General features: G+C 44.3%; 1 protein-coding gene across 1 annotated transcript in view; it reads left to right on the top strand.

Annotated features, from left to right (window-relative positions):
* ITGB5 (integrin subunit beta 5) overlaps window positions 1-24,182 on the top strand; it is a 111,962-nt gene that overhangs the window by 9,829 nt on the left and 77,951 nt on the right. The window contains exons 3-4 of the mRNA XM_024215832.2: window positions 6,800-7,004; window positions 19,209-19,458. Of these exons, the coding sequence (XP_024071600.1) occupies window positions 6,800-7,004; window positions 19,209-19,458 (455 nt within the window). The remainder of the gene's footprint in view (window positions 1-6,799; window positions 7,005-19,208; window positions 19,459-24,182) is intronic.

Raw genomic sequence — 24,182 nt, 5'->3', positions numbered from 1 at the left:
TCGGGGAGGTGGTGTTCCTACACCAACAGAAAAACCCCTTCTGTCAGTGTAGGCTGCATCTATGCTACACGGTTATGCTGGCATACCTGTGGCGCCGTGGCTATGCTGGTAGAATCCCTGTAGTGTAGACGTGGCTTTAGGGTTTTACACCACCGCCCAGCTCCATAGTATCTGAGTGCCTTCCATGTGAAATCAATAGCCAAGTGCCTAGCAGACTTCATGGAATCTCTGGCTCTCTTCCCTATTTGAGCTAATAACACTGCTTGGAGTAGTTTTGGTTTTTGTTTTGATTGGTTGCTTTGTTTGTTACATGGTGGTTGGGTGTTTTTGGAGATGGTGGGCTGGGAGGATAGATCGGGCTGCCAATGTTGTGATTGCCATTTTGCTGCTTTTTAAAGAGGGAGGTAGTACATCATTCCCTGAAGACAGACAGGCTTTGGATTCATCTGATCTCCTCTGGAAATTTTCTCCATAGCCAGATCTTCTCTCAACTGAGAATGCTTTGCTCCCATGTGCTTCATCCCAGGTTTTGTGATCTGCTTTGTCCCAAGGAGCATAGCTGTGTCAGCCATTCATAGACTGAAATTCAGTCTCTAGTGTAGCTGGGGTCTTAATCCATTAATTCAGTGGTTCTCAAACTTTTGTACTGGTGACCCCTTTCACACAGCAAGCCTCTGAGTGCGACCCCCCTTATAAATTAAAAACACTTTTTTCTATATTTAACACTATTATAAATGCTGGAGGCAAAGTGGGGTTTGGGGTAGAGGCTGACAGCAGGCTGACCCTGAGTTTGAGAACCCCTGCATTAATTGCTTTGAAATTAGGAACAAGGCTTTAAATTGACACCTGAAACTGACCGGAAGCCATTGGAAGAATTTGAGCATGGGCCTGATGTGCTTCTGGGGCACTAAGCCATGGAGGAAGTGGGCATATGCGTTCTGTACTAACTGGAGCCTGTCTTCACATTCAGTTTCAGATTAAGTGAATTACAGTGATTCTGCCTAGAGGTGAGAAATGCACAGATCGCTGTGGCCAGGCCTCTTCTGGGAAGAGGGAGAAAAGTTTCCTAGCAACCTGGAGATGAAAGAAGGCATTTTTAGACACTGGTTATCCAAGTTTAGTGAGGAGTCAAACGTGACCACTTTGCATGGGGGCTGTACACTTTCATAGGAAGGTGGGAATAGTCTATTGGCTACTTCTTCAAAGCGTTTTCCCCCATCCAACCAGAAGACATCAGGGTTGAGTGCTGGCTTCTTGAGGACTTGGCAAACTATTGTATTTTTCAAAGAAGTTTGGTAGGTGTGCTTCTCTGAAGGAGTCATCTGCCATATTCCCAAAGTCACAAGTTACAATCAGACTCCTCAGGGAAGCAATATACTGCATTATAGTCTCCCCTGGTTTCTGCTCACGCTGGCGAAATCTGTAGCGATTAGCTACTACATTCACTTTTGGCACAAAAAAGTTATTTAATGCAGTGAGTGCAGTCTCATCTTTATCATCTGCAAGGGGAAAAGTGTAAAATATACGCTGCCCTTCTGCTCCAAGGCAGTGGATTAGCAGAGCACGCTTTCTTACTTCAGAAATCTCTGTAGCACTGATTGCAAGCAGATAAGTCTCAAACATATGGTTCCAGACAGTAAAAGCAATTGGAGGCTCACCTGGGCTTTGCAGAAAGGGTGCAGGTGGGTTCAGAGGCAGAAGATCCATCCTCGTTGCCAAAATGTTGTATTAACCAGGCAAGGTATTAACAAACTTCAACAGAACTTTATTTACAGTGGAAATCTCTTTTCCACGTTGCAGCTGCACACTCTGTAACTCTCCCAGCCTCCTCAACTCCTCCCCCCTGCTTCCTGTTTCCTGTCCTTTCAGACTCCCAACAGCCAGTGCTCCCAGTTCTAATAATCACACGCAGCATCTAAACACCACAGGCACTTTCTAGCCAGATTAGCTTTGCTCTAGAACAAACAACATGTTTGGTTACTAACCTCTGGTGGATATTTAATGGGTTTCTTTGTAGGATAGGCAGACAGGCAACTTATTGGCAAGATTGCATTCGTATTCTTACATACATGGTGCTTATTTGGGTGTTTCTATGTCAATTTACAAATGGGAGCAAGCTGCAAAGTCTGGGTCTGAAGCTCAGCTGTCGTAAAGTTTGGGTCAGGGAGCTTGGTTTCAGTTCATCCCTAGGTTCTGTTTTTCTTTTATTGCTTCTAAACTATTGTGGCCTGTATAGTATCCTCTTCTCTTTCCCTTCCTCCTCCTGCTTCTTCCCGTATAATCTTTGGGAGCATCTCCCTTGTCTGTCATTGAAGACTTGGCTTTAGTGTTTGTTATGGATCTGGTGCCAAAAGTGCACATGGCGCTTTATTGATAGTGTAGGAGTGAGATAATTTAGTGACTCTTTTTTGTTTTGTTTCCTGATGGACTGTTTGTTCATTGCTCCTGCAAGGTATGAGGTAGATCAGTGAGATACTATAGATTTTATAATTTCATAACATAAATAAAACATCTGCACATCAGCTTGATTTTTTTTTTAATTCTTTGATTTAGTGCCAAACATCCTAGGAAGTAGGCAAACTAGGGTGGGATGAGTGCGGAAGGGACAGAAATATCTGAAAAAGAAGCATGGGAAGTTGCTACTTGACATTCTGTAGATTCCACAGAGAAACCCAGGTGCAGCAAATTGATAAAGCTTCAAAAACCACTGCATGAATGAGCTAAAACCTGCTGATCTTGTATTGAGGCTGGTGTGTGGTATTCTGCTCCTTTGCATGTGTCTGCCAACGGGTAGCAGGCCAGAGCTTATGTAAGCATGCATCAATCATTCCGGAGCCCTTAGCTGTCCCAGATGAAGTCCACGTACTCCTTTCCTTTCACACATGGTCACTGTACACTGGAAACTCTCCGAAGTGTTTCTGTTATGCCACAGGGAGGTGTAAATAGATGTTTGCTGATAGTAAGTCACTGATGCCATGGTAGGGGTAACTTGCAATGTTGTTTCTGTAGTTAATTATGTGTGTGTGCAGATTAGCATACCTATTGCCGGTAAACCTGATTTCAGTACCAGGCAAACTGGTTGAAACTATAGTAAAGAACAAAATTGTCAGACACATAGATGAACATAATTTGTTGGGGAAGAGTCAACATAGTTTTTGTGAAGGGAAATCATGCCTCACCAATCTACTAGAATTCTTTGAGGGGGTCAACAAGCATGTGGACAAGGGGCATCCAGTGGATATAATGTACTTAGATCAGGGGTCGGCAACCTTTCAGAAGTGGTGTGCCAAGTCTTCATTTATTCGCTCTATTTTAAGGTTTTGTGTGCCAGTAATACATTTTAATGTTTTTAGAAAGTCTCTTTCTATAAGTCTATAATATATATCTAAACTATTGTTGTATGGAAAATAAATAAGGTTTTAAAAATGTTTAAGAAGCTTAATTTAAAATTAAATTAAAATGCAGAGCCCCCAGACCGGTGGCCAGGACCCGGGCAGTGTGTGTGCCACTCAAAATCAGCTCGCGTGCCGCCTTTGGCACGCGTGCCACCGGTTGCCTACCCCCGACTTAGATTTTCAGAAAGCCTTTGACAAGGTCCCTCACCAAAGGCTCTTAAGGAAAGTAAGCTGTCATGGGATAAAAAGGAAGGTCCTCTCATGGATTTGTAACCGGTTAAAAGATAGGAGACAAAGAGTAGGAATAAATGGTCAGTTTTCAGAATGGAGAGAGGTAAATAGTGGTGTCCCCCTGCAGGGGTCTGTACTGGGACCAATTCAACGTATTCATAAATGATCTGGAAAAAGGGGTAAACAGTGAGGTGGCAAAATTTGTAGATGAATCAAAACTACTCAATATTAGAGTGATCAGGTGTCCAGTTTTCAACCGGAACACCCAGTTGAAAAGGGATCCTGGTGGCTCCGGTCAGCACTGCTGACCCAGCCATTCACTGTCCGGTTGGCAGCACTACGCAGTGGGGCTGTTAGGCTCCCTGCTAGCCTCCGCACCGTGAGGCTCCCGGGAAGCAGCCGACATGTCCCCCCTCTGGCTCCTACACGTAGGGGCAGCCAGAGGGCTCCTCATGCTGCCCCCGCCCCAAGCGCCACCCCCGCAGCCAGATGCAAAGCTCATTGAAGTCAGTGAGAGTCTTTGTCTATGGCTTCACTACAGCTTAAGTCGACAGGAGTGTGAATTAGCCACCCCGAAGCGATATAATTTATGCCGATTTAAGCACCGGTGTGGACAGCGCTATGTCGACAAGAGAACTTCTCCCGCCAACATAGCTCCTGCTACTCGGAGAGGAGGCTGGAGTAATTAAGCCGATGGGACAGTTCTCTCCCTTGGTGCAGCTGCACGGCTATAGGATCTCTTGAGTAGCCCTAGCCTTACTGTTAATATTCATGGGCTTTGGATCAAGGTCGGCCTGCATTTCAGGTTAGTGATGAACCCCAAATGTCACCTGGTTTGGAGTTTCTGTTACAAAAGCTTTGCCCAGTATTAGTCCTTTAGGGATAATCATGCACGGCTATGCGAGTGGTTGAAACTTTCTGTTGCTCTTGTGTAGGTTACTTTAGTGCAGTGATAGCGCTTTTTCTAACATGCTGGTGGGCAACCAACGCAAATAAAGCCACCCAGCCAGGTCAATGTCAACTATAGCGCGTAGGCCGCAGGAAATTTCTCTGATACAATCAGGATTGTTATAGTACTTCACATTTCCGTAGTGCCTTCCCTGATTGGTTTTCAAATGATTATTATTTGTATTGTAGTAGCACCTAGAGGTGCTGGTCATGGACAGGACCCTATTATGCTAGGAGCTGTACAAACACATTCCCTGCCTCAAAGAGCTGACACCTCTGCAAAATGCTTTATAAACACTATAGTCTAGACTGTGGAGCCCGTGCTCCCCCGGTGAACTTACTCATTCAACTAGTTCCATTGATTTCAGGGAGACTACTTGCTTGAGTAAGTGCCTGCCAGTGTGAGTAAGGGTTGCACAATCTGGCAGTTGATACTGTAAGTTCTTAGAGGCAGGGGCTATCTGCTCCTCTGAGTTTGTACAGTGCCTAGCACACTGGGGCCCTGATCTTGCTTGGTCCCTAGGCACTACGGTAATAAACATGATTAATAACATATTATTCCCATTTTCCAGATGGGAATTTGGAGGCATAGAGAGGTTGTGATCACAGAGGCAGACTGTAGCAAAACTGGCGGTAGAACCCCGGGGCCTGATTCTGGTCTCAGCTAAGTCAGGAGCAACACCACTGAAATCCATGGGGCTGTGCGAGTGTAAAGCCAGTGTAAATGAGATCAAGAATCAGGCCATGGGTCTCCTGACTCCCAGAGGGGGCTTTAGTCAGCAGAGCCTCCTTCCTTTTAGAAAAATATTTGGCCTCTTTATGTGCCTGGATGTTACAAAGCCACTGCCCCCAGGGAATGCTGTGTGTTTGGATTAAGTTTCTTTGTTGCTAGGGCTGAGGGCCATCTCAATGCAGTTGGTAAACTCCCTCTGACTATATCTTGCTCTGGGGCAACAAACGACTGTTCTCAGTTGTGGCCTACACCCCAGCACGCTTCCGTCCACGTACAATAGGATACACATTTGCTGTAGTTTGGTTCAACATTAATCGCCAGATATACATGAGGGCAAGTTGGAGGTTGAGTCCATTTATCTACAAGCCCATATTAGGTTTTAACATCTTCCTCAACATATACAGCTTATTTCTCCCCTACCCCTTTAAAACATTCCATTCCCACCTAATTCTGCTCCCACTCCCTCCCAGCGATCCCAGAATCTCTCCTCACTCTTCCTTGTATTAGAGAGACAAGGTGGGTGAGGTAATATCTTTTATTGGACCAACTTCTGTTGCTGAGAGAGAGACAAGCCTTCTAGCCACACACAACTCTTCCTCAAGTCTTGGAAAGGTACTCCCAGCATCACGGCAATATTGTAAGGGACCATTCAAGATAGAGTGGCCTGTTAACACCTCTGCAGTCATAGGACAAAAAAGAGGTTTACCAATTGTTGTTATAAGCCAAAAATCCAGTGTCTCTGTTCAGGCCATGATTTTTAGTGTCTGTGCAGAGCTGTTCAGCCTATATGGAGTTGTGTGTAGTGGTCAGAGAGTTATAGATGGCGAGGGATGATGTTTTGTTTCTTGCATTTGCTCCCAAAGCATGTTGCTGTTAAGTTTTTCTTCTTTTTTCTTCATTTCAGATGGCTAAATTCGATATCTTCCATTGTTGTATGCAGTGTTGTAGCTGTGTCAGTCCCCGGATATTAGAGAGACAAAATTTATGGCTTATTACGACAATCTGTAACCCACTAACCCCCTCTTTTTGTCCTAAGACTGCAGAGGTGTTAACAGGCAACTCTACCTTGAATGGTCCCTTACAATATGTGCTAACAATTTATGCTAATCTGTTCCACCTTGCATTTTACTGTGATCCTGGCAGTACATTTCCCAGACTTGAAGAAGAGCTCTGTGAGACTTGAAAGCTTGTCTTTCTCACGGTGACTTGTGCGACAGATATGGAGCCCTAGTTATCAGCATACACTCCAGCTTTCACAGCATTTCCAAAGGATTGTCCTCTCCCATATCCCCCCTGCATTCTCACTGTTGCAGTACTTTGATCTGAAAGGTTCAGTCCCTCTAGGTGCTGGATGCATTGGTGGTGCAGCCAATCTAGATGACACTGTCCTCTTCTTCTCACCTCACTCTTGCTGCAGATCGTTGCATGTCAAAACAAGGCTCCAACTGCGGAATTGATTTATTTTCCCTTTTGTTCCTTCTCCAACTCCTAGGAATTTGGCAGCACAAAATTCATCACATCGAGGTGCGACTTCGTAGAAAACCTGATTACGAATGGCTGTGCAGGGGAACTTGAGACTCCCAAAAGCAGCATTAACATAGTGGAGAATCTTCCTCTAAGTAGCAAGGGCTCTAGCTTGACCCTTTCGGATGTTACACAAATAATGCCTCAGAAGATCTCGTTGAATCTGCGGCCTGGTGAGTTAACAATGATGCTGACCTTTGTTCTGGATTAGAAGATATTTGAGGGGTGTGTGTGTGTGCAGGAGCGCCGCCAGCTTTTCTGCCGACCTAGGAGGCGGAAGGTCCCGCCCCGAAATGCCGCCCCCCACAGAGGCAGCGGAAGGTCCCGCCTCCGAAATACCGCCGCGGTCGCCGTCCCCCAAATTCTAGTGCCCTAGGCGACCGCCTAGGTCGTCTAATGGGTTGCGCCAGCCCTGTGTGTGTGTGTATGTGTGTGTGAAATTCTGAGTAGATTTGAGATGTCAGGCCCTGATCCTGTAACTTACAACACAAAGGTAAACTGCTAAACCCACGCAGTCCTATTGACTTCAGTCCATCTGTTCTTTGTGGAGTAAGGGCCTCAGTATTTCTGCTCACTTGAGAGGGTGTTATGTTGACCTCCAGATCAGTTAATTCTTTATCAAACCCTTATAAGTATTAGTCTTAATCCTTTATAAGTACGTAAAGGGACATTCTCAACTTCAAAATTAGTCAATTAAAAAGAAGGAGTTAAAAATGGCCTCAGATCCTACACGTAACCCCCAGCCTGACCATTGTTGTGGTTTACAATCATAATGTTCTAATTAAACAAATTTTAAAAATGCTTATCTGTTCCTTGTTGCTGTGTGAAAGACCCAGAAAAACACAAATTGCAAGATCGGGGCTTTGGGTGTTACTGACATAGGAGGTTTGAACTTGTGACCCTAAGCCATCCCTTCCCCTGAAACTTCCAATTAAAAAGCAAAGCATTTGTAATTGAAAGAGCCGGTACTGAGCTATGGAAGCATGTTTGTTATCTAAAGTTTCTTGCGAAGGAAAAAAAGCTGTAGTGTGGGTTCAGCATTCTTACAAAAATATTTGGCATTTGGTATGTAAGACAAAAAAGACCCTTTATAGCAAAGCTAAAAGCAAATATAAAAGCTTGATTCATAAAAAGAAAGTGTGTGTGGTGTGAGTCTGGGATTGGTGGTTTTGCTCCAGATAAAGATGAAGTATGTCTTCTTTTCCCATGAAGAGGGGGAAGATTGAGCTGGTACTTGGTGGCTTCCAGTACCAATGCTGCTCTAGGGCTTCCATCAGTTTCTGCACGATGCAAGCTTTAACTTTACAAATATTCTAGCCCTTATGGTTCTGAATAAAATCTTCCCAACATGAATCAATGCAGTGCTCTCTTAGGGCCACTTACACTGGAAAGGTTTCAGAGTGGTAGCCGTGTTAGTCTGTATCAGCAAAAAGAACGAGGAGTACCTGTGGCACCTTATAGACTAACAGATTTATTTGGGCATAAGCTTTCATGGGCTAAAACCCACTTCATCGGATGGGCTAAAACCCACTTCATCCGATGAAGTGGTTTTTAGCCCACGAAAGCTTATGCCCAAATAAATATGTTAGTCTATAAAGTGCCACAGGTACTCCTCGTTCTTTTTACATTGGGAAGTACCTTATTCTGCAAAGCAGCAGCAGTCTCAAGGCCAATACTGTTTTAAATTGGGCACCCAAAATTAGTGGATGCTTCTGAAAATGCAGATCAAACCCCTCTCTTCCATCCCAGGACAGAGCCTCTCCAATCACTCTTTTGGCTGCGGTGATAAAGACTAAGCAGCCCAGGAGCAGGGAGGGAAGCGTGGGCTTTGTCTACACTACATAGCTTTTAGCAACATGGCAGTGTCGCTAAAAGTCGGGCAGTGTAAATGCGGTTTGTCAGCACTTTTGCCGACAAAATACTTCCACCCCCTACGAACGGGGTTCTTGTTGTCCACAGGGAGAGTGCTCTGCCGACAACGAGTGGGCCGTTTACACTGCCACTTGTCACTGCAAAACTTTTGTCTTTGGGGGGGCGGAGGGGCTTTTTAAAGCACCTGTGAACAACAAAAGTTTTGTCATTCAATTGGCAGTGTAGACAAAGCCATGGTCTGCTCTTGAGAGAGAGAGCGCTGATACTATAGTAGACAAATCACAGGCATGCACGGAATTGCTGCTGGCAAGGAATCGCCATGCAGATGGTTTCTGGGACTTAGTGCTGTATACCAAATAGATTTACTGCCGCAAAAGACCAGCTCTAATTCGTTTATGCTAAAGAGTTTCCTGACTCAATTGCTGGCAGAAAACACTGTATCAGCAAAGCATTGCTATCAAACCCTGACTCCCCAAGACCCTCCCTACCATGAAACTTCTTGTAACCAGCAAATTCCAGAGCTTCCCAGGACAGTTCTGCACAGTTTTCAACATGTAAATTGACCTTTTTGTACTGTAGCTAGAGAGAAGGTGGTGAAACTCCCCCCAGGCTGGCCTTTTAGCTACTGGTCAGTAGCCTTCAGAAACGAGAGCAGTTCTCCTGTTTGATAGGTACTCTGGAGGTACAGTTTTGTGCAGAATGGAGGGCAGGCTTCAGTTCTGACTAGATGTGCAATGCAGACTGGCCTTTTTAGGATCAAAATGTAAGATCCCATGCCTAGATAAGGCCTTCTTTATTGGAGAGAGGAGATGAGGGAGGTTTGCAAGGGAAAGAGATGGTGGGAATGTTGCCATTTGGAATCCACTTGGTGCTGTCTTTACTTGTACAACTCTTAGGCGAAGAGTGCTTTAGAAACACCTATGCTAGATAGATATACTACATATAATGTGTCTTTGGGGTTCTGTGAACTGGTCTCTGTTTTTTTTACATGGCAGATCAATAGAAATCAGCATTCCAAAATAGAGATTTAGGGTAGCATGTGCACTGCATCTCCAGGAGGCACAGCCCACAGCACAGTGGGAGGTAAAAATGATTTTAGTCCATCTTTGTGCTCTCTCAATTCTGGGCTGGCTGGAGGCCAGTGGAGCCCCTGATGTAAACTAGCTACCCCAGGGGTTGCTCTAAGTTAAACCTGCTCTACCTGGGCTGCTTATGGGCACCTGTGTTACCTGAACTGTCCAGAATCCACATAGTTTTCAGTGCTATAGGGACTTCCCTAGCCATTGGTGCACCCTCCAGGGGGCTTGTGTAGTGGTGCCTACCCAGTGTCTGAGCTGAGGAAATTCTTCCCCAGCCAGCTACAGGACTTTCTCAGCACCTGTATGCTGGCACAGCGAGGTATAGGGACCATTGCAGGGAGGAATAATTCTGGATGTTTGTAATGGGATCTTTCACTTTCATTCTTTTCCGTTAATGTTGAGCAGGATTCCATCTTATTTAGGACTAATGATTTCCTAATCGTGTCGGTTAGCATCTCCTGTGGAAATTACGTATTAATCCTTATGTAAGAATTTGAGTTCTGATTGTTTCACTTAATGGCAGGACAATAAATATGAAACAGAAGGGAAACCGCATTGTCTGGACTTTGCATGTGCTCCCAATTTTGTGTTACATCAGGAAACTTTGCATAAGTGTCTTAATACTTTGAAGATGAATCAACGTGTCTGCATCTTTGACTAGTAACTAGAAGCATAACAGAGTAGATAGTTGGGAGGTACCAATCTCCAATCTGATCTATCCTTCTGACTCTCTCAAGGTATTTCTAATGTCCTAATACCAAATTTTCAAATCTCAGTGTGTAAAGTTAGACTCTTAAATCTTGAGGCAGGCTCCTAGTTCAAAGTGGTATAACTCTACTGACTTTATGGGAGTCACTCCAGATTTACAGACATATAAGGGACATCAAAGTCAGGTGTGCAGTTTTTAATACCATGGTTTAAAGCTTGTCTATAGCATTAATGCACAGTGTCCTGGTTGGCTATCAGAAATGTGAATGGAATTAAAAATATAAAATAGAATACATGTTTTATTGGCCATTTAGCTCTAAGCATTACAAAATAGGAATAAGAGCGCTTTTGGGAGAATAATTGTATTTCAGGGTACCTAGAAAGATTGTCATGTGCTAAATAAACAAGATAGATGCTTTCTCCACATTATAGTCCAGTGTATATAAATCTTCCTCTGCCCATTTTTACAGCAGTGACTCAGAAAATAATTGCTGAGGTTTCATTCTTAAGTCAGGTAAAAGCAGTCTTTCTAGTTCTCAAATGAACTGTTTGAGACAATGTATCAGCAGTGTTCCTTAATTCAGGTTTAGGGAAAGTTTAAAATCAAAGCTCTGGGGGTTGTGGATTATTCCTGGGGGTGAAAGTGTCTAGGAGTAATGGAGTGGAAATGATGGACCTGATTCTTCACTCGTGTGCATCAGCAGTAACTCCATTGAAATCAATGGATTTATTAGAGTGAGAGGAGATTTGGACCCAGTATCTCACTTCTTCTCAATTCAAGTCTTTCATAGATTGATTCCTATATTTTAAGGTGAAAAGTGACCATTAAATCATCTAGTCTGACCTCCAGCATAACCCCAGGCCATAGAATTTCATCCAATTACTGCTGTATTGACCCTCTTCTTGAGAGGAAGTGTGGTTTGCAAACTGAGATCAGAAAGGTAATTGCATCTCCATGTTCAAAGGTGTAGGTTGCAAGGGTCAAGAAGAAGTGTTGTTCCTTCATGTACAGACAGCATTGTTCAAGTGGCTAGGTATCTTTAAAGGGGTTTTCTCCTTTCTCAGTGACCACTGCAGAGGACAGGACACCTGATATAATAGACTAATCATCTGATCCTATACTGCAACTTCTGTGTTCCTCAATTTTTGATTGGGGATTTGAATAAGTTCTTTAAAACATAAAAGTGTGGCAGTATGGTCTAAAGAAAGAGCTGGTGACTGGGCGTCAAAACTTAAAAGTGCTTATACTTAAAGGTGCTTTCCCTGACTTGCTGTGGATTGTTGAACTTGTCACTTAAAATCTGTTTCCCTGGGCCAGATTCTTCCCTCTTATTTGGATTCAATTCAAAATCTGGGCCCCTAATGTCACCTTACCATCGTGTTCCTATGAGCTTTAAGTAGAGTTTGTAAAGGGTTTTGAGGTCTTAGGATGAAAGGGGTCATATTAGTGCAAGACGTTGTTAGTGGTGGGGTGACACTGGGTGGGGAGTGGAAGCAGCTAGCACTATGTTAGTCCCAGCTGAATGGATGAAAGCAATTGCATGTGCGGGTTGTTATTAAAATACTTCCACAGATTGTTGTTATGCAGGTGGTGCTTTAGAAATACAGCCCCTGATCTTGCAAGCAATGACATGCTGAGTTTGCAGACCACAACAGGACTTCAATGGGACTGCTTGCACAGTGTAAAGTTTAAGCACATGGGTAAATGTTAGTAGGATTGTAGCCATAGAGAAGACTTGTTCCCTGCCTTGAGATCTTACAGTTATGAGGCTTATTCTTCAGTTATTTGGGTTATAAACACCCGGGGTGAAATCTTGGTCCCATGGAAATCAATCCCAAAGCTCCCACTGATTTCAGCGGAGATAGAATTTCACCCTATGACTGTAAAGTCCAGATGCTTCTCTAGAAGAGTGAAGAACACCATGTGAAAACTGCTCTTCATGCACAAAGGGAAATCCCTTTACTAACTGGAAAGAAAAAACCTGCTTGTTAACAGTTTTAGGGAGGAGTGGGGGAAAGGCTATTCTGTAGCTAAGCCTCCTGTCACATCAATCACTTCCACTGAATGCATATTTAGTGCTGCAGGTGAAATCGTTACTCAGAAGAATCTCGCTCAGTGCAGGGAATAAGGAAAGATTGTAGCTTTAAATAAATGTTAGTGATTAAAACAACTCTTGCTCTCTAGGGAAGAGATGGAAGCCATTAATGTGTCTGAAGATTAAACAGACATGGACTGAGTGGTACTGTGTGTTTAATGTACAGCAGCCGTGACAGATCTTAAATGATCATAGCTGATGATGTAAAATTAAATGCATATAATTAAAGTGCCTTCAGTTTGTGTGCTTCTCTTTAACAAGAGAGTCGAGAACCCCAGGATCAACTGGTCAAATGCCACCTCACTGATTGTGCAGTATTCCCCTTCCCTTCCATGTACAGAACCGCTTCTTCCTGCAGCAGTTGAAGATGCTAGAATGGTGGGATCATTTTTGTAGCTGAGTTTAAAAGGTTTCATTCAAATTGGTTAGGTCCAAAACTTTGTTTCTGAAAAGGCTGAACATTTCAGCAGGAAATTCGTTCTGATTCTCACTTACATGTTCCTATTTTTTCCTATTTAAAACTGTTTCTTACAGCACTAAATTCAACACCCACATCTGCAATTGGGGGCATCTGTTCTCCCACCCACCCCTTCAGTGTTAATAGGTATTGCACACATATCGTTCTCCCTTTATCACCTCTCCCCACCAATATATATTTTGGGTAGCATGTTTTGATTAGCTGTTCACATTTAGCCATCCTGATAACTTTGTTCACTTGGAGGCCCTATGCTAATTCATGCCCCATGGTGTAATGGCTTTCCAGCACTACAGAAAGAAAATTGTATTTAAACTGGAACTTGGATAGGATGTGGGGGAGTAGTTGCTAGTATGGCATGTAGCTTCTTTGATACTCTTTGGCTATGGCTACACTACGAGGCTTTTAGTGACACGGCTGTGCCGCTACAGCTGTGCCGCTAAAAGGCGCACAGTGTAACTGCTGTTTGTCGGCAGGATTGAGCTCTCCCACCGAAAAAAGATTTCCACCCCCCACGAGTGACAGCGGCTTTGTTAAAGCGCTGTTCACACTGGTGCTTTTTTTCGGTGTATTTTTTTTTTAATGCCCCTGAACGACAAAAGTTTTGCTGAGGAAGTGCCAGTGTGCCAGTGTAGACAAACCCTTTGCTTTAGAAGCTGCTATCTAGTAGCCACAACCTACTGTGCAATTGTTAATATAGAAACTGCCCTCCTTTAATAGCCATGCCTTTATCAGGAACTCCTTCCTATGCAAGCCCCAGGGCAAAGCAGTTACATGTAATAAAAGGGGCCCTGCTTTGGAAGTATCTCTTGAACTAGACCTGTAGGGAAATAATTTAAATAGCTGTGGCTTCTAAACCAAGCTGCTAAGTGTGAATCTCCTCCTTGTTTTACCCATTGAATTAAATGGAGTTAGTCCAATGGAAGAGGGGAGAACCTAGGATCCACACTGCTTGACAGTGATGCTTCATAACAAGCATAGCTGCCAGGTTTTGTGCAGCTCCACATGTGATTGCCCCCCAGTGATAAGACACTGAGGGTATGTCTACGCAGCCCATAGCAGGTTGGCAGACTCGGGCTTGCACTAGCACACTAAAAATAAAAATGTCGACCTGGGCTGGGAAGTTCGCTGCCCTGGGCTGTGTAGAATACTTGTAAACCTAACCCAGCATCTCAATAGTTTTATCATCAGCAATCTTATGACCATCCTCGTAAGAGACAAAGTGTATAGAAGTCTCATTTTCCTGCACCTCCCATATCTACAGCACCATCTGAACCCCAACCCCTGCTGAAAAGATATTTTTGACAGGAGTTTGACAGCTGCAAATTATTTGTGATGTCACTGCTACCTGATCCCCACATATCCTTTGGGGGTTGTTTAATGCACTATTTTCACAATTGGAGTTCCATAACAACAGACAAATGGGTGTTAGATATCATCCAGTCTGGCTGTTCGATGGAGTTTACTTCCCTACCTCCTCCAAACCCCCCAAAACCCAACATCCCTCCTTAGGGACTGTTCTCATGAGAAGATTTTGAGGCAGGAAGTGGAATATCTCTTCCAGTGAGGAGCATTACAGCACGTACCTCTTCAACATCAAGAAAAAGGTTTTTACTCTACCTACTTCCTAGTACCCAAAAAGAAGGAAGGTTGGAGATCTATTCTCAATCTCTGCCATCTCAACTGTTTTATTTGCAAACTGAGATTTCTCTGGCTTCAATAATCCCATCTCTGGAGAAGTACATCTGGTTTACAGCTCTAGGTATGAAGGAAGCTTACTTTCTCATGGATATTCAACCCACCCACAGGTGTTTTCTCAGATACATGTTGGGCCCTGACCACTTCCAGTACAGGGTGCTCCCATTCGGCCTAACCCCTCAGGGTCTTTACCATGGTCTTTGTGATAGTAGCAGCTCATTTCAGACAGAACAGCCTCACCATCTTCCCCTATCTCGACAATTGGCTTCTCGTTGCCAGAACATGTCAGGAAGCCTATGAATTGATATCATTAATGCTTCAACTTTTTTCTTCCCTAGGAGTCATTGTGAACTTGGAAAAGTCTATCCTCACTCCAGTGCAAACTATAGGCCACATAGGGGCCACCACAGATTTGGTCATGGCAAGAGCTTATTTATTGAGGGACAGGTTTCACATCATGAACAACCTGATAGATCAGGTTACACGCAATCCTTGAGCTCTGGTCAGAACTTGTCTTTCCCTCTTTGGGAACATGACTTCATGCACTTGCTTTACCCCATTTGCCAGACTCTACCTACGTTGCCTTCAGGCATGGCTCCAAACAGTGTATTCACCAACCAAACACAGCATGAATACTGTGGTAACAATTCCTTCCAGAGTAACTCTGATGCTTTGGGGGTTCACCCAGACCAGTAAGGGGTTCTGCCACTGCCTGCTTTGTAACCCGGGGTGCTTCTGTGTTGTGCAGTTTTGGCTCAGAGCCCTGCTCACAGCACAGTGGCCTCATCCTGGCTTCCACCAACCTGGTTACCTGAGTCTCCCCAAAACCATCCTACCTGCAGTGTCCAGTCCCTCTCACTGGACCCTTAGGGCTAGTCTACACTTACCGGTTAGTTCGACGGCTGCGGATCGAAGTTCCGAGTTCGATTTATCGCGTCTGGTCTGGACGCGATAAATCGAACCAGGAAGTGATCCCCGTCGACTGCGGTACTCCAGCTCAGCGAGAGGAGTACCGCGAAGTCGACGGGGAGCCTGCCTGCCGCGTGTGGACCGCGTCTGAACCGCGGTAAGGTCGAAGTAAGGTATGTCGAATTCAGCTACGTTATTCACGTAGCTGAATTTGCGTACCTTACTTCGATTTGGGGGGTAAGTGTAGACCAGCCCTTATAGAAGTTATCAAGTTCACGGCCTCTTTTACCCTTCAGTTTAATACACAGCACTGAAATGATTTTGTGATAAAACAGGACTAAGTTTATTAACAGAAGAACAGATATTTAAGTGATAAAGAGTAAATCTAGAAGAGGCAGGTCTGGTTACAAGTAAAACAAAACAAAATACGCTTCCTAGTGACTTAAACTTATTTTCAGCAAGTTACAATCTTTGTCTAAGGAGGTTTCTCATCTATAGTGAATTTCAATTTACTCTTGACTCCCAAGCCAAGAAAATCCATGTTTCAAGAACTCCAAGGGTGCTGCTCCCTTTTGTTCCATATGTAATGGATACCCCAAAGTCTTTGAGCATTTCCTTATGTCCTCAAAAATTTTATATTTGTTTTCAAAGTCAAGAAGCCCTCCTATGGTGCGACAGGAATCAAATCACCCACCCTCTTGGCAGCTTACCTTCCAGGTACTCCGAATGTGTTGGTGGACACCCTCAGCAGGCATTTCACCAAGCACAAGTAGGAATAATGCAATTCCGTAGTGAACAGTATCTTCGCTCAATAGTAGAAACCCAACTGGGATCTATTTGCCTCCCAAACAAACAAGAAATGCAACATGCACTTTTCCAGACGATCTCTAGGATTACACTCCCAAGATGATGCTGTCCTTCTCTCTCAGTCCGACCATCTGAGCTATGCCTTTCTTCTCTTACCACTCCTACTTCAGGTCATAGGGAAAATTCATCAGGATAGGGCACGAGTCATTTTCATCACCCCTATTTGGCCCAGATAATTTTAGTTCCCGAATCTCCTTCCAATCAGCATCAAGTCCTTTCCCAATCTCTTGACCCACAAGAAGAGCAGGATCAAGCATTCCAACCGTAAAGCGCTTCATCTCATGGCTTGGTTTTTGAATAGGCATCAACACCAGAACATTCTTGCTCTGAAGCTGTACCAAACCATCCTTAAGAATAGAAGAAAAGGTTCTACTAGGAAATAGAAGCATTTTTCCATTTGGGCACAGAAGAAATACTTATCTCCTGAGTCAGCAGATATGCCCCTTATTTTGGACTATCATCTTTCTCTCAAAATGGCTGGGCTTTCCCTCAGTTCTATACGAGTCCACTGGGCAGTAATGAGTGTGTTCCATCCACCATCAGATGGTAATTCAATTTTCACTAAGCTGTTAATTAACAGATTATTGAAGGGCCTAATCAGAACCTTCTTGCCAGTAAGGAAACCTACTCCTCAGTGCGACCTAAACTTTGTACTTTCAGCACTCACTCAGCCTCACTTTGAACCATTAGCTACATGTTCCATGTCTCAGTTGTCAATGAAAGTTGCATTCCTTATGGCTATTACTTCAGCCAGGAGGGTTGATGAGCTGGTAGCCCTGATGGCAGATCCTCCATACACCGTATTCCATAAGGACAAAGTCTCTTTACGACTACATCCGAAATTCACCCCCAAAGTAGTTTTGGAGTTTCACATAAACCAGCTAATCCACTTACCTGTGTTTTTTCCAAAGCCACATTCATCTGAGTAGGAGAGGAGACTTCATTCCCTCAGTGTATGTTGTGCTCTTGCCTGCAAAGGACAAAAGCAATCAGAAAATCATGTAGGCTGTATTTCACTATAGCAGAACGAGTCCGAGGTCAAGCTGTAGTCTCCCAGAGGATCTCTAAATGGATCTTGGGCTGTATCCTGCTCTGTTACCCAATTGTTGCATCTTCCTCCCCGTCATGAATTGAGGGCTTATTCTACAAGAACTCAAGCAACTTCAATGGCATTGCTTCAGGAAGTACCTTTACTCGACATTTGCAGGGCAACCAAGTGGAGTTCCATCCACATGTTTGCGAGACGTTCTGCACTACAACCTAACTCCTTCACTGATGCGTTCTTTGGGACAGAGGTCCTCCAAATGACTCTGCTGTCTACATCCTCACATCCTCCTCCTACTTGAGTACTGCCTGTCAGTCATCCACAGTGGAATACACACAGGGACAAGCACTCAAAGAAGAAGAGGAAGTTACTTACCTTGTGACAACTGGAGGTTCTTTGAGATGTGTGGTCCCTGTCTGTATTCTATTTCCCGCCCTCCTTTTCCTCTGCTTCGGATCTTTATTGGATTTAACTGGGGAGGTGGTTGGTGTGCTCTGCCCTTTATGCCCTCAACATTGAGGACGGCAAAAGTGCATGCACGATCCAACGGACACCACTTGCAAGAATTCTACAACTTCGGGTGCATGGAGTGCATGCACACACCCACAGTGGAATACAGATAGGGGCCACACATCTTGAAGAACTTCCAGTTACCACAGGTAAATACGTTTCTCTTATGACTTACAGCAATCTTCTCTCTAATTCATCTCTCCTCCACTCCCAGTCTATCCAAAATGCTGCTGACAAGATCCCTTCTCATGATCCGAGAGACTGGCAAGGTCTCCTCCTTTCTTTAATCTCTTTATAGACTCGTCTTCTGCATAAAGTCCAGACTTGTTTTCTCCTCCTTGTCCACATCTCTTGCCCTCCTTTCCTCCCACACTCTTCTCACTTCTTCTGCTCCACCGAAGATTCTTTCTGGACCATTCTGTTTGTCTCTTTTGTCCATACCCACCTTGTACCTTCATTGACTATGCACATTCTATTTTGAACCGACCGCCAAGCAAGGTTTGCCAAGGTCCCTCTTTCGATAGCCTTCTAAAAATCTGCTCTATTCCATGATGTATTCTGTGATCCACGCTACTTCCTTTTCTTTCTGTATTATTTTGGACCCAAGTGTGTATCTAGATTATAAGCATTTTGTTGTTTGTTTGACACAGTATATACAGTGCTGCATATACTTAGGTGCTACCTAAACTAAAAATGAAGGACTCCTCACCTTCCTCTCCAAAACTAGATGTAGATACAGACTAGAGTAACATTTCTCAGTTTACAGACATGGGAATGGATTTACAAAAAGACATGTTTAGCCTCCTTTCCCTCTCCCCTTTCTTGCACATCTCCAGCTATTTCTGTGGTCAGTTTAGGGAAGGAATGGTATACATGTAGGAATGGGCTACAGCAAGAAAAGTGTGCTGTCTGGATTTTGCATATATGAATTTCACGTTGCAACAGGAAACTTTGCAGAACAGTTCATCTTTTCAACATGAATACTTATGTCTATTGCTGTTGATGGTATTAGAAGCAGAATAAATATGGACCCAGATTCAAAAGGGTGTGTGTTGTGGTGGGGGACTCTTTCTAGAATGCAATTCTTTTCACTGCCTCCTAATCTTCTGCTCCTGCAGGTGACAAGACCTCCTTCCGAGTGCAGGTTCGTCAGGTAGAAGACTATCCTGTGGATTTGTATTACTTGATGGATCTCTCGCTATCCATGAAGGATGACCTGGATAACATTCGGAATCTGGGAACCAAGCTGGCTGAGGAGATGAGGAAGCTCACCAGCAATTTCCGGCTGGGGTTTGGGTCATTTGTGGACAAAAATATTTCTCCTTTCTCCTACACGGCTCCGCGATATCAAAACAATCCCTGCATTGGGTAAGTGTTCTCTGGAGCCCCACTGACCAGTTGTGAAGCATGCTTCAGTGGGGCTTTGGGGGGAGGATGCAGGCTGGGGGAGGCAGTGTTTCCCAGTGGATAGAGCACTGGACTATATCTTGGGAGACCTGGATCTATTCCTGGCTCTGCTACTGGTTTGCTGGGTGCCTAGGGCAAGTCACTCCCCCTCTGTGTGCCTCAGATTCCCCATCTGTAAAACAGGGGTAGTAATACATACCTCAGTTTGAGCTCTACTGATGAAAAGTGCTATATAAGAGCTAGTTGGTATTATTATTTATTATTATTAGGCTGGCATATGTCATCTAGAGTAGAGATGCCAGGCAGTTTTCTTCCTTGTTGGCAGCATCCTTTTTTATGGTGACTTGCGTGATCTTTCACATTTGCAAGATTGATAACACCCTGCCACAGCTCTCTGGCTAGCTGCATGCACTATGTTAGTGATCATGCTGGATGAAATGATGTGCCTACTATGGGTGATTATGGGACTACTGCAGGCAACTGCTCAACCAGCATGCATCAGTTGCTAGCTGCCGTTTTCTTGCTGTCTTTTCTTTGACAATGGTTCCATAACACCCTTTCTTTCCATTTGGGTTACAATACTGAGCATTGTTTACGAACTGAGCAAGCAAACACAGCTCATTGTTTTTCTTTACAATGCATTTATATTCAGGGATAGCACTCGGTCCAATCAGCAAAATTCCAATATGGATTTTAACTCACCCTCTTCCTCTCCAACCTCATGGTGGTTAAGCTCTGTCGTTCTTTCAGGCACATCTCCAATTATGGAAAAGTACAATATAAGGAGTCTTTCCATTGGCTTTGATGAGCGTTTTTTTGTCTCAGGCCCTATGTAATTCCACCAAAAAATATTCTGTGCGTTGCCCACCTACATAATTCTCACTGCAGGTTCAGTGGTGTTCTCCTGGACCATTATTGAAAGCTTTGATTTGTTGTTGCTGTTTTAGAGTCAGCTGGATTACACACATTTATGTCCAGATTTTCAGAGGTGCTGAGCACCCACAGCCACACTGTTGTAATGCTCTAGTGCTAGACAAAGCAGGACAGCTTTTTACAGCCCAGGAGCAGCAGAACATCAAGATGTGCAAACCCCCCACTTTATAACAGAATCTTTGGTGCAGCTGGATGCTTGGGTGAAGGAGCAGACATAGGTGTGGTTGGAGCAAAGGACCAGGAGGCAGGAACTTCTGAATTCTAATCCGGCCCTGACACTGACTCTCACTGTGGCCCTGAACAAATCACTTCAGCTTCTTTGCCTCAGCTTTCTTATTTTTAAAATGGAGACCACATTAATACTTGCCTACCTTACTGGGGTATTTGGAGTACTGGTCTTAGGAGGACTAACATATGCTTCTGAAGTATTTTGAAGATAATAGGCTAGAAACTGTTGCTATTTTTTTTTTTCATTCTTTAATGATGCTGGGTATGGAGCGGGTGGAGAGAGCATGGATGGATTCCAGAAGCTATTGCTCATCATCCATACAGCTCAGTTGTTAGCTCTGCAGTCATTTCAGAGGCTTCCTCACTCTGGTGTGCTCTGCCTAGAGACTCTGGGCCTGATACCTCTCCATCTACACCAATGTAAATTAGGAGTAAATCTGTAGAATTATACCAGAGGGAGACTGGTCTAAGTGAGAGGAGAATCAGGCCCTGAGAGTCTGGCTTGGCAGAAAAGGAGGGGCATGTTAGTGAATTCTCTCACAGGAGTTTTGTTTATTTGCTGGACATGTGAACGCTCCCTGTCCATCAACCCCCCACCCCATTTGTTTTGGGGGCACCAGCTACATGTGGTGTTGTGCTATTGTGAAAGAGGCCAGAAGCTTCTGCTTTAGAGATGTGGGGTGAGATTTTCAAAAGTGCTCAGCATTAAACTAACACTCTCCCATTAAACTCAATGATAAAACTCCTGTTTACTTCAGTGGGAGTAGTGTTAGATCAATTCAGAGCACTTCTGAAAATCCCACCCACGGCAACTCTTGACCCTTTGACCATGAAAATGTTCCTGGAGTCAGCAACGTCTGGGGAAACTTGTGGTTGGTTAATGCCTTACATTAGTAGACATGTTTTCATATGTGTAGCTTCCAAATTAATTGTGATGGTCTGAGGATGTGCTGTTCACATCTGGATTATCTCACTCAGCGCCAGGAGTTGACTCAAAGTGGGTGAACTGTTCTTATGAGCTTCTGCCATCTTAGGCCAAAGACCATAAAAGAATAACATTTCTTGTGAGATTTTGGCACCATCCAACTCTTAACTGAAAAACAGTCGCCATCTATTTTTGGTTTGATTTGGAACCAAAATTATAGGTCTGGCTTCAGAACTGTGGGTTCGAATGTGAACAGCAATCCTCAATTCAAAGATGAGATGAGATGTTTTGGCTGGCCTCTAACAGTGAAACTTTCGGGGGGAGTAATGTCAGATGGTCATTGAAGGCATGTTGAATGGGCTTGTGTGAGTGGGTGTGCCGATGCAACAGCGCCCCCTTTGTCCAGATGGAGCACTGCACCAGAGTTCACTCAATCTGGCGGGACAGTCAGTCATCTCCTCTTGCCTGAGTCTCTGTGGTAGTCCCATTTGGTCAATGGAGGGTCTTAGCCTCAGGCCTGCTGGGGTGTGTGGGTTTCCCCCTTATAATTGGTGGGATCAGCTGGAAACCCCTTCCGTTCTTATGTCTCCCAAGGATCGGTTAGGGACCAGGCCTGACAATTCCACTGGGTTCCAGCTCAGGGCCCTTAAACTAGGCAGGCAGAATCAGGCCTCAGCAACTCCTCGCACTGTGCCCTGAGCTCCTTCCTACCTCCCTTGGTTTCAGTAGCGCTTTTCCAGCCTGTAGATGTGATTGTCCCTTCTCTGGGCAGCTTTTCAGTAGCCTGCAGACTGGAACTTCCTTCTTCAGCCTGCTTGCCCCTCTGGCAGCCACCCCACCTCTCTGCACTCCAGATCTTTTATTCTCTCAAGTGCTGTGAGGCTGCCAATCAGGGTTGGCTGGCAGTTCCTGCATTAGCCCCTGGGTTGCCAGGCCAGAATAGGGTATATACACCCCATGACAGGTTGGTTCTCATGCCCATTTAACGTTGGTGTAACTCCATTGACATCAATATCCTTAGACCAGATTTAAGATTTGTCTGTAGGGAGACACTTTGGAAAATTAATCCAAATTAACTAAAGATGTGAATTTAAAGTGGATTAGTTAAACCGCATTAAACCCCTGTGTGGAGGCACTTATTCAGAATTAAAGTGGCCTTAATTCAATTTAGCTTAAAGTAAAGTATCCTGTGTTGCCAACTTTGGCATGCTGATGCAGCGAAAACCACGCTGGCTAAGGATGAATGCTTGGCTCTGGGGATGAATATTTTCACTCTGAAGGCTGTCCTGTGTCGTTCGGTCAAAGCCCATTCTTCTGAATGCTGTGCTCACCTGCTGCAGTCGACAAGGCACCAGAGTATAGGGATGGCTTATTGCCACGATGATATGGGATACTCAGTGCTTTCTACTTTCCCCCTGCAATTTGAGCACTGCCTCGAGCGTACATGCTCAGTCATCTTCACTGCCATTGTCTCACATTTCTGGCAGGCTGGGGAAGGGATTTAAATCAGATCTGCAAGATCTTGTTGCGGTACAGATAAGATACGATTAAATTAATTGTATCCAGTGAAATGCAGTGCAAATGAAAAATACATTGGGAGGGTGAAGGGGGAATAAGAGGAAGGGGAACTAAGTGTGCAGTGAGAAGTTGGAAATTGTTGCAGTCCTTTAATTAAATCAGTCTAAAGCCGTTGCCATCTTCTTTCCTATTGTGCGCACATTCCTGTTAGATCGGACTATCTTTATATCATAACATTCTCCACACACAGATGCCTTTTGGGTTTAGCCAGGTCTTCGCCTTTATGAGGTGTCCTCAGCAGCTGTGGGGTTGGGAAGATATTTAAGAGGAATTGAGAAATGAGTGGTTTGGCTGGAATGCCTGCTTCAGGGTTGTTCTTTCTCCTCTGTCTATTAATTTGTTTTCCTCTGGATCGCCATTGTACCCTGATTGCTGCCATAGAAGTGGATTGCATTGCCATGTTTGCTTTGCAGAGCAGAGGTTGTTTGCTTATTAGGGAGTTAGGTCTTTTTGGTTGGTTGTTTTTAGACACATGTAAAAGCTCCCGAGCTCTCTGCCTGCCTGCACCCAAAAAACTGCAGCCAGGAGTGAAACCCTGGGAGCACAACTGTTTTGCCCCATTCCTAGCTTCCCAAAAGCAGTAGAGTTCCCACTCTGCAGGCTCTCTGGATCCTGAGTTGCAGATGGTTTCTGGAGCAGGATTTAGAGATTGCAGCTGATGTGGGTGGCCCGTTTCTTTCAGCGCTTACTGTGCTGAGCTGGGTATGAGCTCTGAATCCCCCCAAACTCTGATCGTGTGTGTAGGTCAGTAAGTAAGTAAGTAAGCTCCTGAGAAAGCTTATGCTCTAATAAATTTGTTAGTCTGTAAGGGGCCACAAGTACTCCTGTTCGTTTCTCCTGAGCTAGTCCAAGCTCTGGTGCTTTTGCAGTGTTAATGTGTGCCGCCTTTTGGGTTACATCCCAAGATCCAGGATTTGGCCTCTAAGACTATGAACAAAAACCCAGCATCACTCACCTGAAGATTTGAATTGTCACAGGGATGGTATTAAAAAAACAGGACCTAGGAAACTATCATCTTTAT

The sequence above is a fragment of the Terrapene carolina genome, unplaced genomic scaffold, assembly GCF_002925995.2.
Source record: "Terrapene carolina triunguis isolate 2854851 unplaced genomic scaffold, T_m_triunguis-2.0 Scaffold62, whole genome shotgun sequence".
NCBI classification, from domain to species: Eukaryota; Metazoa; Chordata; order Testudines; family Emydidae; genus Terrapene; species Terrapene triunguis.
This window is presented reverse-complemented; position numbering and strand designations above follow the sequence as displayed.